Raw genomic sequence first — 17834 nt, forward strand, 5'->3', positions numbered from 1 at the left:
TTAGTTTAAATATTTTGATCTTAATTGTTTTATTACACTTCATGCATCCTATATTAAAGTATTGACAGAGGGTGCTGTAAATGAAATCACCAAACCAGATTGGTACTTACAAAGTGCTTATATGGATCAATGCTGTTCTTGTGCAATAAGCCATTGGTATAAATCTTTTGAGGATCCTTAACGATGTTCTCCAGGTCGTGAGCATCCTGGATGGCTACAGACACCATCTCCTGCACAAAAGGATGAGACAAGAACCAAAAAGCAACATTCATGAAAACAATGCAACTTGTATGTTTGATGCCGCTTGATAACCCTGTAGCCAAAACACTGCGCCAACTCTACTACAGAAAAATGTCAAACTGACTCAGATAAAGAATGCAAAACACGGGCTTTGCCCAGCAAAGTGGATGTGCACGTACTGTAACCATAATTGAACTGAAGCGTAACAAAAGGGAGGCCACAACTGAATTAACCTGGAAAATATCATGGACAATGCGTAATCATGGACACAAACCTAGAAAAAAAAAACTACATTCACTCTATCATGTTTCACCTCCATTTATTATTACACTTATTATTATTATTATGATTATTATTATTACCCATATTATTAGTTCTGTTTGTTTCTCTTTTCTTTTCTTAATTTTCTCTTACCTGCTATTAGGCTGATGTATCCTTAAATCCTAAACACTTCTAAATTATTATGAATCAAACAGTTAAAAAAAAAAAAAAAGTACATTCATTCTATCATGTTTCCTTTTCAGTTATTATTATTATTGCACTTATCCTTTTATCATGTTTCCTTTATCTCCATTTATTTAATTACATTTTTTTTGAGAAAAAAAAGTAGATTATTCTATTCATTTATTTCATTATCACCAGAAGGTAAAATCGTATACTCTTATAACATATTTCTGATTCCTGAATTGCTAGTGTTGATGTATATGGAAATTCTTCCAACATGTTTTTTCCCTTTTCTTAATTTTCCATTTATTTTTTTTATTTTTTTATTCTCATATCTGCTATGAGGCCGATGCATCCTTGAATTTCAAACATTCCTATAACTAATCACTGTATTTTACTCCTTGAATAAGTAGGATAGGCTTCTACAAGCTTTCAGCTTCAGCCTATTCCTTTTGATCACATGTAACAATGACTAAGTGGATGTATGACAATGTAAAAATGTGAGTGTTCAAATAAACTAAAACTAAACCATCTCATGTGTTGAGTTTGTGGTTGGAAGTGGAGGATGGTTGGTTTTCCAGTAGAGGAGACATGGCCTTTTACACTCTTTCTGGGAATTTCAGGAAGAGAGATGATACATTTATCCCATGTACTCCACAGTGACTGACCTGGGTGTGTTGTAGGTAACAGTTGACGTTCTTGAACAGCAGTCTCACAGCTTTCTCTAGACTCCGGAAAAACTTCTCCTCCTTATCAAACACTTCGTCCCTCACCTAACAGAAACAAGGGTCAACGTTTAACGCGCCATTCACTCCACTGTGCTAACAAATACTGACCTTTCCAGCAGCATGTGATTAGATCCTGCATCCCTTTTATAAATACTAGATTTCAGGCCTTCAAATCCAGCCCTACAGTATATTGCGCTGATCAGAGCAATGGTCACCGAGTTACAGTATGGCCATTTAAAGCATTAATATCAATGAGGGTAAATTTAGGGTCAAGGGTGAAGTAAATTTACATTTACAGGGCCTTGTATTTGGGTCCCCATCCAGGCCCATGCATTTGGGTCCCCATCCAGAATCAGTGGGGGTAAATTTACTATAATACATTTTTTGTCTTAGGACTGAGACACATACAAAAAAATATTATTGAACTCAAGTCCCCATGGTGTGACTAATCAATAGAAAAAAAAGTCATTTTGGGGGTGAACTACTCCTCTAACAGCGTTTGTGCCAAGTTTATGACTGTAGTCCACGGTACACCCTCCCTCTAGGCAATTTTAATATAGGATTACATTTACATTTCAGGTATTTGCTGAACCCGCCAACTATCCAATAGGGGCTGCTTGTGGTTCAGGAGGCAGAGTGGCCATCTGTTCCCTCTCTTTGTAGCAGGACACTGAACGCCTAACTGATCCCATTGAGCAGGTTGGCGCCTTGCATGGTTTGTGAATGGGTGAATGTAGCAGGCTTTGGATCAAGACCATTTACCAAACTAAATAAAGCCAATATCTCACAAACACTAAAACATTCAAGGGATATTGAAGCCCTAGTCCTAGTCCCAGTTATTTCCAACATATCTCTCTATTTTTGGCAAAGAGGTTTGGCGTAGTAGACTGTAGAGGAGAAAAAGAGCAGACTAAGTACAGAGTGAAAGGTCAAGTTTATTAAGTATTGACAGTTCAAGTGGTTAAATATCTGAAAACAGAAATTGACATGCATCCAAAATACACTGATGATTGTGCCGTCAAACAATGAAACTATATGGTATCTATGGGTTGTGGGGGTCCCTGCTTCATCTCTCTCTCAACTAAGGGGTCCTTGGCCTGAAAACACTTGAAGATCCCTGCTCTAACTACAGTAAATGTGGCTAGTACTGGAACCAGTGTATTTTACCTGTGGTTCAACACCAGTGAGAATCTTGAGGAATCCAGTAAACCTGTCACCCTTCTTTCGGATGGAGTGGATGTTGAACTTGTTCAGTTTGCCCCTGTCGTCTGACCTCTTGTACTTCATGACTGGGAAATGGAACCAAAAAAACATTTGGTGTGAAATGAAAAGGATAAGACTAGACCGGTGTGGCCTGCTCGGGAAGTTAGGAATGCATGTCCCACCCAGTTATGCGATCCTCGTTGTACCCATTGTCAGAGTATACCCATTGTACGCCTGCCTTGTTGTCAATAATGACAGTAAAATATGTAACATATAATAGCTAACACGAATAGCGATTCATTAGGCGCTAGATAATGTTTGCAAGCTAGTTAGTTACATAATGTAAACATACAGGCTGCCCAGCCATGATGTGAGAGTATGCAAACCACGGAATAACAAAGGAATAACATACCGGTAGGTTACCACTGAAGTTCCAGCCTAAAATCTTTTAAAGTACTGTAAATCAGTGAATTGATCTGGCAATAGGGACAATATTATAGGTGGTGATGGTTATGCTTTATTGTACATGGACAGAACTACAGGAGCTAACAATTGCTATGTGTGTTCGATGTAGTTCTCACCTAAGTCTTTCCGTCTTTTGAGCTCATTAATGTTGACATTGATGATCTTGGCAGCGGTGAAGGCCTCCTGTAGAGGCCGGTTGTCAGGGTGGTCATCAGGTGTGGCCTGCCACAGTTCCTGCAACAGCAGCGGGTACTTCATGACCCTCTGGACTGGCTTGATGATAAGTGACCCCATGTCCAGCAGGTTGGGCTTCCCTCTAGACAGTAGTTACGGTTACAAAATGACCTTACAACTTCATGCAGGAAATATGAAATTGATATATGTTTGGAGCATAAATTATACAAAACATAGAGCTAAAAAAAAGGCATAAGCTTAACAAAACAATAAAAAAGAGGTATATGCTTGTAATCTTAGAAGGGGGTTAAAAAATGCAATACACCTCAAAAGCACAAAACTGACATGAAATGTGACAGTACTTACTCTTGGTCATATATTTTCCTGCAAGACAAAAGAAAGATAATGTAAAGGGTTAAAGGGACACTAGATACAGTACACTTTAAATTACAAGTTCAGTATTATATGGAAAAAGTATGAAAGAGATCACTGCACTTACTTAAGTGCTAAAACACACGTGGTGAAATGTTCCTTTATCTCTTCCTCTTTCTCATAGGATTTAAGTGACTGGTTGGCGTCATCATGATGGTAGCAATAAATCTTATACACATCCTCCACAGCAGCCTTAGCATGAATGAAAATGTCTCCTTAAAAATGAAAATGTAAAGTTTAACTTTACGCTACTTTACTTGCACGCACAGTGATACAATATATTGTTTCGCCAATTGATATAGTGAATGAATGGGAGTTGAAATATCTGTGGCTGCCAGTTACCTATGAGTACTGCTTCTGGGTCAGGTTCTGCAGTGGCCTGCTGCAGTCTGTGGAGCAGAGCTGCAGAGACCTCACACACTGTCTCCATGTTGGTGAAGAGACGGTCAACATCCACCACCTTACAGGAACAAATACCATTGTAAAATACCAGTACATGCAACTTAAATGCTCCAAATCTGCTCTTAACAAAGGCAAACGGCGATTACTGCTTTTCTTGTGCTGTTTTTGAGCGGTGGTCACAACGCTCCTATACGTGGCCGTGTGTGTGGGTCTGTCTGTCTGTCTGTCTGTCTGTCTGTCTGCGTGTCTGTCTGTCTGTCTGTAGCCTGCAGTAACCTTTTCTGACCACACATGTTAAGGGAGGGGCGCTGTTGTTCAGGCCAGGCCAGACCAGGCACACACACACACACACACACACACGCACACACACACACACACACACACACACAGGGGGGAAGGGGGGGGGGGGGGGGGGGGGGACCACCGCTCAGTTCACACGGGTGTGATTTTTTCCATGTCTTATGGTCCAAGGATGTGACTAGGATTTACAAATCCTGACTAATACTACCAATGCTATTAAAAAAATATTTTTTTTGAACAATGGAACAAGATGAGCCGAGTGCTTCAGAGGTTTAGCAGCAGGGTGATACCTCCAGTCCTTTGGTGTTTGAGGTGCTCGAAAAGGGTCCCATCAAGGGAAACTCTTCAAGCACACTCACGAGGAAGGAACAGCTAAAAAGCCTTTATTTAGATATTAAAAATTAAATACATATTAAAAATCCAATAAAAGGCCACTAACACCGACCGGTTTCGACACTCCATCTTCTTGGCTATAAGTTTTATAATTTTTTGAACTTTGAATAACACTTGGGAGAGATAGCAGAAGATAGATAATTTTTTAGACACACTGTTTCACTGTTCGATTTCATGATGCAAGTCCAATTGTACCTGTTTTTCTCTTAGGGGTTTGACCACCTCTCTGATGCACAGCTCCATGTCTGTGAGGAAATCCCTCTCTGTTTGCACCAGCTCCTCAATGACCTTTGACCTACGGGTCATCTTCCTCCGACGAATTTCCGGGGGCTCCAGAGCCGGTGAAGAGGGGGAAGACAAATCGTGGGGTGCCATTTTCTCTGAGGGGATGAGGAGAGATGAAACGTAAGGATGTCATGTTCATCACATCACACTTGTTCAACGTGTTTACATAACATTATTGTTCATCAGTGTGGATGCCATAGTTCAAATTCTTGTGGACAGCCCTTTACGACTAACGATAAATCTATGAGTTTAAGTTAACATCTCTCATTGACAATGCATGAGGCTTTTCTGCAATGCTGCATTTAAATTGCATATTTCATAATGGGCTTTGCCATGAGGTAAGTACCCATAGAAAGATTGGCAGGCATCGTCTCACTGAAGCAATGATTATGTATTTATTTTTAATTATTTTTACATTTATTTCATATTTTCACATACTTTATTTCAGAAAGGTCAGTGACTAGTGAGACAGTAAACAAGGAAAGAGATTGAAAATGATTTTAAATGTATTAGGGATCCTCATTAGCTGGTGACATAGCAACAAGCTAGTCTTCTTGGGGTTCCACATAAAACACATACTTGTATCAAATGAATACAAAAAAAAGGAGGAGGAGAGAAGGTTGAAATTGAACCAGTGTGCTCGTACTAATGGAGGATATGGTCTGTGCACTGATTGGCTGAGACCCCAAGCACAGCTGAATCAATGATTATTTATTGCTTTATTTATTATAATAACTTGGTCCTAATTAGATTTATTTTTCTTCTTTTTTTACAGACACAATATACTGCTTTGTTGAATATTTGTTTATTGGAGAAAAAACATATTTTGTAAATGTGGATTAAGCCAACTTTCTCCCAGTAGCACGAATGTTGTTTAACAGTATTAAAGAGCAAAGACAGTTAACCTATTTTTACTCCTACTTGTTATTATAAATTCACATTATTAAAACAGCACACATTTCGCAGCGTTTCGTCAATTTAACACATATGCATAACAGTTAGTTAGAACACACACTGGCCCTGTGGCTGCCCATGTTCAAGGAAACATATTACATTTTCTGCCAGATAGGTCGCCTGAACACTTCCGAGCAGCCACACTGGTATTTCACAGTTATCTAATTGTTTTTGACTCAGCGCCAGCAGGCCCCACTTAACATGCCAGTCAGGTTCTCTCCTCAATTTTTATTATTTCTCTATTTTTTTTATCGCCCCGCAGCCTAATCAGTCTCACCGGCTGCTCTGCACTTTGCATGGCAGGTGAGGCGATGCGCGGCGAAGCAGCAGCACGACCACAGTGTCTAGGAGAAGGACTGGGGGTGCTTCCTAATCTTCTTCAACACATCACTATTTCCTCCCGGGGGTTTGTGTGTGTGTGTGTGTGTGTGTGTGTGTGTGTGTGTGTGTGTGTGCGTGCGTGCATGTTTGTGTGTGTGTGTGTGCGTGCGTGCGTGTGTGTGTGTGTGCGCGTGTGTTTGCGTGTATGTGTGTGCAAGAGAGAGAGAGAGAGAGAATGGACGGAGGAGAGGAAGGGAGAATGTCACGAGGCCAGTGTCAGGTTACGGAAGTTACGGAACTAATCGTTGAGGTGATGTAATGCTACAGTCTGTATGGCCATTCCATCTGCTACAGCTGGGAAACGACCGGTGTGCGTGTATGTGTGTGTGTGCGTGTGTGCGTGCGTGCGTGCGTGCATGTGTGCGGTTGCGGTGGATTGGTTTGGGGTGTGACTTGACACAATAACCATTCACTTATTATGCAAGGACACACAAGCAGACACTGTTGCATGCTCAAGTGAAGTTACCTGTGTACACACGCACGTGCACGCACACGCACACGCGCACACACACACACACACACACACACACACACACACACACACACACACACACACAAACCCGAACGCAATCAAATTGAGAGCAGGCAATAGCCCTATTTACAACATATTTAAAGACACATTTGTGATAAGAGGGTTACTCTGCTCCATCACATATGTCACTGCTGTTTTAGCTTAATTGTTTATCTTTTCTGTTTTCTGTTTTATTTAGATAAGAGAGTGTGAGAGACCAGAAACTGAGGGCAGAGAAAGAGGAGAGACACAAGTCTAATTCGAACCTGGGTCCTCACAATCTCAAAAGGACCATGTCAGTGGGTGCAGTAACTGAGCTGAAGGCATCCCAACCAGAATTAAAAATAATTGCAGGTAATTTACTGGCACTGTAGTGAAAACATGGTAATAATCATTCCCACATTTGCCTTCATATCACCTCTGAAACTATTAACAAATATAAAGGTATAAAAATGCACCTTATTGTTCAAAATTGTGTCAGGAAGTATCATATAAATACATGTCCTTTCATTGGTAAAGAAACCCTTGAGCTGAAGTGAAAACCTCCACCCGTGAGAAGAGTCATTAGAGTTGTGGAGAGGTATAATGATGGCTTCTTGTGCGCACAATGTGAAGAGTTTGAATGGCAACATCCATTTACATATATGGGATAAATTCCAACCCTATGCCATATTTATTTTTTCTTTCTTATAGATTATTTGCGGATTCATATAATACTAGTCGTAGTAGTCGATACCGATGATGTGTGCATCCAAACTATATGCAGACCTTTGGGTTATGCACTTGATATGCATAGTTAAGCTTTTGGAGAGAAGTGCTGCTCATTTAATCCTGTTGGCGCGTGCAGTGGGTGTGACAGACGGACAATGAATGATTACCACAACCAACTGCTCAAGCCGCTGAGGACGTGAGGAGAAGAATGCGGAACAGACAGCGTTCACAGACAGAGATTTCTTAATTTTCTAGTAGGATATTAAGGGCTATTCACAGAAAATCACACTTGTGATTTTTCTAACAGGAATATTTTCTGGGCACTATGGGAAACAATCAACTAAATGTCTAAAAGTGCTATCACAATATAATAACTCATCGCTCACATCTCAGTGAAGGACAGATCCACTTTGTGAGTGTCTAAGCTAAACTCTCCTGTTTGCTGTCATTATGTGTGGTGTGGTGTGGTGTTGTGTGGTGTGGTTGCCAGTGCAGGAGTTCCCATGAAAGTGGATACAGGCCCTTTCACTGTTCAGACCATTGAAAGGGATCTAACGGAAGGACCCAGAAATACAAGGCCTTACATATCATATATCCACACCAGGACAAATGAGACTCCAAACCATGCCCTCTACGCTAAGAGCACAATAGGATTTTATCATTGAGAAAATTCCTAATGTAAAGCATGCTATCGTTAATGATGAATATTCTTCAATGATTTTGATCAGGTAATAGATACAAGTGTACATGTGTATTGTTTTGAGGTGTCCTACCTATTTGCCCTATTTATAGCCTTCACCTGTTCTGATAAAATAAAAATAAAAACGCAACTTAATAAACAAGTACATATGGATGGGAGCTTGCATATGTGCCTGCACACACACACTCACACACGCACGCACGCACGCACGCACGCACGCACGCACCATCCAATTATTAAGGGTAAACCCATACCAAACTAGAAGCAGTGCTCTTCCGAGCACAGGTCTCCACCAGGCTGTGTGTCCTGGTGGTGCTACTGTATAATAGGCCAATGTAAAAAGGGTGGCATATGTTCTTCACCATAGATCTTTCATGGAAATCGGACGCTGCATGCATGATTTGAAGCATTGTGTTCCAAAAAATTGTTTTGCTAAAGGCTACCTGCTGGTGGCGCTATAACAGGCCAATGTGAAAAAAGGTAGCTTTTGTTCCTTGACCTAGTGGGAATATGTGTGGCAAATTTCACGGTAATCGCAAGCTGCGTTGATGATTTGAAGCATTTTGTTCAAAAACGGAGCAATCCTGCAAACTTTGGAAGCTAATATTAGCCAATCAGGATGGAATATGAAATATCAGACGGATCGGACTTGATCACATGACTATAGAGATACTGTGTACCGATTTGCGTGATTTTTGGATAAAATCTCAAGGAGTAATATCCAAAAATGTGTTTTACATAAGTCGGTCCAAAGGTGGCGCTATAAAAGGGTGGTGTGAAAAATGCAGGGCAAAGGTTTATCCTTAGCCTCTAGGGAGTGCGCTTACAAAGTTTGAAACTAATCGGTGGAGTTATAGGTAAAACCACAAATCGGCCTGTTACACCATGAGGCTGATTTAAAAAAAATTAAGTGGCTTTTCTTCCTCGGCCTAGTGGGAACGTGTGTGCGCGATTTCATGATAATTGCACTTTGCGTTTGGGATTTGAGGCATTTTGTTCAAAACGGCTCAATCCTACAAACTTTGGAAGCCAATCTTAGCCAATCCGGATGGAATATGCAAAATCGGACAGATCTGTGTCGATCACATGACTGTCGAGATGCTGCCTACCGATTTGTAGGATTTTTTGACTAAATCTGTAAGAGTAGTGCACAGAAATGTGTTTTGTGAACATCGGCCACTAGGTGGCGCTAGAAAAGGCCCATTTGAAAAATTTAGGGCAGAGGTTCTAGATTGGCATCCAGGGAATGTGTGTGCTCACTTTGGCAGCGACCGGGCCAACGGCGACTGAGATTAGCTGCACACAAACTGTGAGGACACACGGACGGACACACGGACGGACGGACGGACGCACGGACGGACGGACGAAGGGGAAAACATACTCTCCCCCAAGCCTTCGGCTGGTGGAGACAATTAGGCTACTATTACTTTGGTCAATAGCATCATATCATTTATATGTAATGTTGGGATACAGTGAGGCGCAGAAATGACATCAGCATCAGACTCTGCTGTCTAGTTAGTGGACACAGCGTCTGGTTGCCATGGCGTCTCTGGTCAACCAACCTGTTTGACAGACAGATGAGAACTCTGTGTTCAGCAGCAACTCATGTTTCCTCTTTCAGTGAAGTCATCATTATGTCAATATTTGCCATTGTAATACACCTGTAAATATGTAATGCTGCATGGGGAGTGAGGTTAAAGTCCTTCTTCAAAGCAGGGCGGTGGTAGACGGGTGGTAGACGGCTGGTGGGCGGGGGAGGTAAATGGTTTACTGAAAACAACCCTGTGTGTTTTGTAAAGCCATGATGCAGGCTGCTGGTGCAATAGTGTGTATTGACCGACTTGAGTTTAGAAAGAGATTTGTTGTTAAAAGGTTAAAGCGTTATATTCTGATAGCATTCATTGCTACAGAGTGTTTGTTCAGTTACAGAGGCCCTCGTCTCTCCAGCTCTTTAATAAACAGAAAATAAATGTTCTTGTAGGTTGAACTTTTTCAGCCAACCAGGAAAGGGTACCACTTTATCAGCCTCAATTTCATAGCGTTCCAGCTCATTTCTTAGTGCCATCATCACTTCCACTTGTTTAATCTGCATTCTGTGCAAGACAGGTTCTGTCTACTGATTGGATAGAATAGGTATCCCGACCTGAAAATGCATTTTCTGTTTACTAAAGAGATGGAGAGACAGGGAGGCTCCAGTTACTGAACAAACGCTCTATAGCAATGAGTATCAGAATATAGAGAATATAGAGACCGTTTTTAACAAAAGAACATCACTTAACCTACCTTTAAGTACCACTAAGCATTAAAATATGTAGCAGTTATTGTTCATAGTAGAAGGAGGCAGGGAACAGGTGACACAGGAATGTCTCCATACTGCAGTTAATCTGCTGTAGTAACCCTCCTTTCTAACACAGTGATGTGAGCTGGTTTGCCTGAAGCACCGCATTCCTAGTCACTGACAGTGCAAAACTAAATGTGACAGGTATGTCCAGTTTCTCAGAAATATTGGCCTCTGTCACTCGCATGTTGTAAGCAAATGTGACGGACGAATTATGAACTGTGTGGGATAATGAAGCGCGTTAGAAAATGAAGTGGTTCCCCTTTTACGACCTACCGGTAACCCATTCTAAACATATGACTTCATATTCATTCATATCATCTTTTTCAAATCAGGCAACATTTTTTTCATGTTGGCATGTGAACAACCAAACCCCCTTGAAACTAGTTGACGAATTCAAAGGGTTGGTAATTAAAGACCATTTACGTAATCCCTCATGGTATATTACTTGCTGTAGGGCTTGTTTACTAGCTGGGCTGGAGCCCAGGTTTACACGGTTTGCATATGTGACCTCATCCCTCTGGGAATATCTGCTGTTCAACACATAGCAACACAACAGGTGCCCAGCATCCAGCAACAGTAGAACAGTGTGTGTGTGTGTGTGTGTGTGTGTGTGTGTGTGTGTGTGTGTGTGTGTGTGTGTGTGTGTGTGTGTGTGTGTGTGTGTGTGTGCGTGTGTGTGTGTGCGTGTGTGTGTGTGCGTGCGTGCGTGCGTGCATGCGTGCGTGTATCTGTGTGTGTGTGTGTGTGTGTGGGTGTGTGTGTGTGCGTGCGTGTGTGCGTGCATGCGTGCGCGTGCGTGTGTGCATGTGTGTGTGTGTGTGTGTGTGTGTGCCCGTGTGTGTGCGTGTGTGCCCGTGTGTGTGTGTGTGTGTGTGTGTTTATGTGTGTGGGGGTGAAGGAGAGAGAAAGAGAGAGAGAGTGTGTGTACATAGTACTATAGGCTACAGTACAGTATGTATGAACCAGCTCTCTGAATATTTTTCCTTTGAGAGTCGCATTCTGATTTTGAATCTATGGATATACTGTAGGTCTATGCTATACTGAATATTCATTTAAAATATATATACTTCATGTTCATTGCGGAATAAAAAAAAAGACACTGATGCACATGCTGACCCGGCCCTCTAAAATTATATTTGCAAGTGAATTGTTGAGGACACAAGTATACATTAACATTCAATAGTGATTTTTTTTTCTTCTTTTGTTGCTTAATCTGACTTTTTGGGAATGGGGGCCTTTTTGACTCATATGTGTGTATAGATACAGTAGTTACCATATCTGTAACTCTACGGGGAAGTTATTAACAGGAGGGTTGTACCTTTAAGTTTAGCGCTGTACTCGGTCTTGTCCGACTGACTCCTCCTCACCAGCGTCCCCAGGTTGAAGTCACCCTTGTCCTCAGCCACGATGGTGTCCGTCCTCCTCCTCTCCAGGTAGCGCAGAAACACTGGCCTGTGCCTCCTCTTTATCACTTTATCCTTCTCTTTCTCATTTCCTCCAGCCACCTCCTTGGAATCCATGGTGAAGGTTGCTCCCTGACTGTCCCTTAATTGTTCCGTTGGACAGACAAGGTAATGAGGATAAAAGAGGGAAAGACGAGAGAGAGAGAGAGGGGAGGAGAGGGAAAGGGACAGAGAATGGCTGGGAAGTTTAACAGGTGCACTGTTCGCAGTAGAAAGTGACTGTGCTAGTTCTGCACAGGTACGCTAGCTCCTCCCTCTACCTGATTCCACCTGTCACAGGAGAGCTGTGAGACCACTCCCCCCCTCTTCAGTGTAACGATACAGTATGCCTTATCTCTAATAACACTGTTGCAGGGACAGACAGAGAGGGACAGGGAGAGAAAAAAGAGAAAGGGAGAGACAAACACAGACAGAGAGCGACAGGGACAGGGAGAGAAAAAGAGAGAGACAGAGGGACAGAGAGACCATAACGAGAAAGAGAAGCAGATAACACGAGAGAAAGAAAGGCAGAGAGAGAGAGAGAGAGAGAGAGAGAGAGAGAGAGAGAGAGAGAGAGAGAGAGAGAGAGAGAGCGCGAGAGAGAGAGAGAGAGAGAGAGAGAGAGAGAGAGAGACACACACCCACACACACTAACTCACACTCACAGACAGACAGACAGACAGACAGACAGACAGACAGACAGACAGACAGACAGACAGACAGACAGACAGAGCGAGAATGATACACCTAGGGGCTATCATCTCACTAATGTTCTCAAGAGGCCAGTGGTGGAAAAAGTAGGCCTCATCAAATGAGATGTGTATGTTTTTATCAACAAAGCCCTGCTTAATAAGTTACCATTTATTTATCTTTCCTGTTGGACTGGACATGCATCCAGGGCTACTATAAATGAACTCTGAACTCTAGGACGGACAGTAGTTTAGTAGTTTTGCTTCACACTACTACGATTAACTGCAAAATACTGAGATGCTGAGACAATTTCAGTGCTTGGTTATTCAATGTTTTACCCCTGGTGATGTAAGGGTATGATATTCCATGTCAGCAATATATTACAAGCAACCAAGATCTGGTAAAACAGGTAGTTTCATCAACACCAAGATGAGACAATGACTTCTGGTCAGGGCAACAAGATACTTGCATTCTTCCCCAGGAACAATGAATGGATGCATTTTCCTTCCTGCTGTAGCACAGCTCATAAGGACTCATATTGAGTTTCCAGATCACTGATGTGGAATGTGTTCATAGTGCACCTGTTCTGTTCGGCCTCCATTCTGCCCAATTCATACAAAACAGCAATGGACCAATAATAGTCTGCTTTGAAAATACATGGTTCCCTGTAATACACCAGGCATTCACACTTGAACTCCAAACTCTCCTCCAAATGTGTTAACAATCATCAACAGGATACATTATATTTGGTAAATCAAAAATACAGTTCACGTAATTGATGAATAATGGCTTATTACCTTTTAAGTACGAATGCTAACTGTTAAGAACTGCACAACCATACATTTTCAAAATACATTGTTTTTCTCCCTCATGGGCTTTCAGCTGGGGTCTGCTCATAATTCCGACATCCCATTATTATGACGATTATGGTAGTGTGAGGTTAGGTTTAGGGACAGGGTTAGTTATAATGGGGCCAGCGTGGCAAAGTGAATTCTTATGCCTCAGGTGAGCTTCTGTCACAGATAACTGCACGTGTGGAAGTTCCGGCTTTGCAGCTCAAAGAGAGAAGTGTGCTCTGTCTACTCACACCATGACAATGGTGTCATACAAATGAGAAACAAAGTAAGGATTCAGATGATTAAAGATTGTTTCCTGTATGAGTCAGTGTAAGTGAGATGCATTTTTCAAATGGTGTGAGTGAAATACTGTAGGAGCTGCACAGCATGGACATAAGCGATGTGAGTATTTACTGTTTTAAAATACCTATGATCTAATCATTGCATGATGTCACATATACAAACAAAACCGTGTTTTTTAAAGGGACAGAAAAGTGTCAATAGACACAATTACGTATGTGACACACCTCAGCTGTCAGGCACTGTTGACACTGTCAGTGTCAACAGCTGAGGGCCGTAGGGAGAGTTACTGTAAGCATAATAAACAGAGTTAGCTCTGGAACAATTAAAACAGTTAGGGACACAACTGTTTAGTTGTGAAACATAACATAACTGACAGTTAACTGTTTGCTGATATGTTTAGGGGGCCACTGTGCTAAAACATGACTGTTCTTTATTTTACATTATTGTCTCCACCAGCCGAAGGCTGAGGGAGAGTATGTTTTCCCCTCCGTCCGTCCGTCCGTGCGTGCGTGCGTCCGTCCGTGCGTGCGTCCGTCCGTCCGTCCGTTTGTCCGTTACCAGCTAATCTCCGGCGCCGTTCGCCCGGTCGCTGCCAAACTGTGCACACACACTCCCTCGACACCAATTCAGAACCTCTGCCCCAAATATTTCACATGGGCCTGTTCTAGCGCCACCAGGAGGCCGACTTTTGCAAAACTAACTTTTGCCAGTACTCCTACAGATTTTGTCCAAAAATCACGTAAATCAGTAGACAGTATCTCTACAGTCATGTGATCGACATGGATGTGTCAGATTTTCCATATTCCATCCTGATTGGCTAAAACTGGCTTTCAAAGTTTGCAGGATTGGTCAGTTTTGAAAAAAATGCCTGAAATCCTGAACGCAGTGTGCGATTTTGGTGAAATTGTGCATGCACATTCCCAATAGGCAGAGGAATAAATGCCACTTAAGAAAAATCAAATCAGCCTCATGGTGGCGCTATAACAGACCGATTCATGTTTTCACCTATAACTCCGCCGATTAGTGTCAAACTTTGTATGCGCACTCCTTAGAGGCCAAGGTAAAACCTTTTCCCTGCATTTTTTACATCAGCCTTTTATAGCGCCATCAGGAGGCCGACTTATGTAAAACACATTACATGCCTGACCTGGTGGAGACCTGTGCTCGGAAGAGCACTGCTTCTAGTTAATCATCTGATCATACCCAAGCAGCACACTGCGATCCTTCAAGTAAAAGCTAGTCAAATAGGACAGTCTACTCTCCCTCTTTACCCGTAGTACTAAGGAGTTGCAATAGTCAAGCCTGGGGGTAACTGAGGCCTGGAAAATAAGCTGGACAGGCTCCTTGGTGAGGAAGGGTCTGATTGTTCAGATGTTGCAAAGTTGAAACCTACAATGTATGCCTTGAAGCAGGGCCGGTTCTAGGGTTCAGGTGGCCCTAAGCAAGATTATTTTAGGTGGCCCTCCACTGACGGACGTGCGCACTTATTAACTGTCTTTGAATCGCCAAAACCAAAGTTATAAATAATAACCTCTTCTTCTATCTAGTAGAACATGTGGTGTCTGTTGTTAGCACTCAAGCATGTATCTACTAACTACACACATAGGGTTGCCATCTCCCAGAGATTCAAATATGGGATACATCCTGGCCGAAAAAATTGGGGGTTTTGAGGGGCGGTCAAAACCCCAGAAATGCATAGAAATCTGCATTTTGGCACAGAGACAGTTCTACCTATAACACACAATAAAGTTTACAATGGAGGTAAAACATTATTAGATCATTCTATCTGGTTAGTTAAAAGCTATTAAAACAGAAACATGTAGGCCTATGCTCTAATGAAAAACATTTCAAAACCAAGATATAACTATTATAATACATCTATTTCTAGACACTGTTTAATTTGTCCAAAAACATGAGTGTAATGTTATAACAAGAAAAAACAACAATTGATTTGAATCAGATTCATACAAAACATCACACACCTTCATCCTGTGTTCTTTTGGTCTCAAATTGCAACTTGTAGGCCTATTCAACTCTACAGTATGTGGCATATTTTCAATTATGTTGTGTCTTGTGTGAGATCTTAATTTTATTGCACATTAAAATAATAAGTAGCATTTGGATAGGGTAGAACTGGGCAACTTAGATGATGGAGAGGGCCACTATATATCACAATCACTCCAGAGGGCCACAATGCATATTGTAAAAAAAATAGATCTACAAGCATTGCGATGATCCATTATTTTCACAACTTTTTAAATTGGAATCCTGTATTCTTTTTGGCAATTTTTTTAACTGGAATCCTGAAAAGTAACATTATTATTTAATTTCAAATACATGTATATGTTCGTATGTTAACCTTATGAAATGCAAATACATTGACAAAAAGACTATAGCACTGGTCATTATGCTACTAATATAGACTGAAGTAATTAAAGTGGGTAACAGCTGAAATCATTAATATATCAGTATTCCGATATTAACCTGCGGGTCTTGGCCACATGTCGAGAGGGCCACTTCACACTCACTCCACAATGCATATAGTGAAAAATAGCTGATCTACAAGCTCAAAACGCGTTGCAGTCTTCTCCCTGTGATGTGGCCCCCTTATGGTTGTGGCCCTAAGCGACCGCTTATGTTGCTTATGCCAGGAACCGGCCCTGCCTTGAAGGACAGCTGACAATCCAGGACAATACCCAGGCTCTTGTCAGTTGATAGAAACCACCAGGGAGATATCGATGGAAATGGAAAGATCCTGCAAAGGACAGGAGGAATGACCTGGGAAGAAGAGAAGCTCAGTGTAATTTGCATTGAGCTCTGGTTGCTGGGAATACATCCACTGTGAGATGCAGAGATGACAAAGCCAAGAGATTTTCTATAGGGGGGAAAGGATGGGACCAAGTACAGACCCGTGGCGGACATACTCATCTGATATACTGCAGTTAGTTAGCTGCATTAGTATAATATAGTCTGGCCAAGCCAGGCTCGGTGCACCCCAGTCAAGAGGGTAGGGTTAGGGGGAGGGGGGGGATGAAAGTAAACCATTCCAAGAAACTTGGTAGGTAGGGATGCTAAGGTCAGAAAGGGTGTTCAGGAGAAGCTGATGGTTCACTCAAATGCTGAAGATAGGACTCGGAGAATCAGGACTGCAAAGTTGGAGGCAGCCAGTGTAGTGCAGAGTGCTACTGTGATTTTCTGATAAATAACTACATGACCAAATTCAAAGGACAAAGCAGACAGTCATACACAAGAACACAACACACAGCTGTTCAATTCAGAGTCCAATATATCATTGACGTTTCTCTGCCTCTTCTATTAAGGGAGATTGGGATGAAACCAGTACATTCAGATGGATCACACACACACACGCACGCACACACGCACGCACGCACGCACGCACGCACACACACACACACACACACACACACACACACACACACACACACACACACACACACAGTCTTTTCCTAATGCACAGAAACTTAGACAGAAATTTAGACAGAAATCCAGAAATGTAGCATATTGCGTAATTACATGATTATCATAGCATAATATACAGTCCAAGGTATGACTCCTACCTGTTCTAGTAGGATTTCGATCTGGAGTCTCATATCCAGGATGTCGTTGGGATCCCTCGGGACATCCCTCACATCTTTCAGTAGGACTGCTCCTCCTTGTGGTGCCATTTCCATTACTTGGCTAGCTCTCTCCTGGTTGTCTGGCAGGTCGGAAACTGTCCACGGTTGTGGACGTGATGGAGAGTTGACACGTGGAGAAACAGTTCCTAAACACTGGAGGGTAGCATGCAGTGGCAAATATATTATGCTCAGATTGTGGAAACCTTCTCTTGACAATGAACATTGTAGAGTCAGTGGCTTTCCACTGCAGTGCTGGGACCC

The 17834-nt window shown here is 42.0% G+C and overlaps 1 protein-coding gene across 1 annotated transcript in view; it reads right to left on the minus strand.

The window, feature by feature from the left end:
* Positions 1 to 12184, minus strand: part of arhgef38 (Rho guanine nucleotide exchange factor (GEF) 38) — a gene marked incomplete at its 5' end in the record, with an annotated part of 20261 nt that extends 8077 nt beyond the window's left edge. The window contains 9 exons of the mRNA XM_080721386.1: positions 111 to 230; positions 1353 to 1457; positions 2580 to 2701; positions 3197 to 3396; positions 3621 to 3638; positions 3754 to 3901; positions 4029 to 4146; positions 4977 to 5161; positions 11983 to 12184. Coding sequence (XP_080577512.1) covers positions 111 to 230; positions 1353 to 1457; positions 2580 to 2701; positions 3197 to 3396; positions 3621 to 3638; positions 3754 to 3901; positions 4029 to 4146; positions 4977 to 5161; positions 11983 to 12184 — 1218 coding nt within the window. The remainder of the gene's footprint in view (positions 1 to 110; positions 231 to 1352; positions 1458 to 2579; positions 2702 to 3196; positions 3397 to 3620; positions 3639 to 3753; positions 3902 to 4028; positions 4147 to 4976; positions 5162 to 11982) is intronic.
* Between the last annotated feature and the right edge of the window lie 5650 nt (positions 12185 to 17834).

Source organism: Nannobrachium achirus (assembly GCF_963921795.1).
Source record: "Nannobrachium achirus genome assembly, chromosome: 3".
In the NCBI taxonomy this organism is placed as follows: Eukaryota; Metazoa; Chordata; class Actinopteri; order Myctophiformes; family Myctophidae; genus Nannobrachium; species Nannobrachium achirus.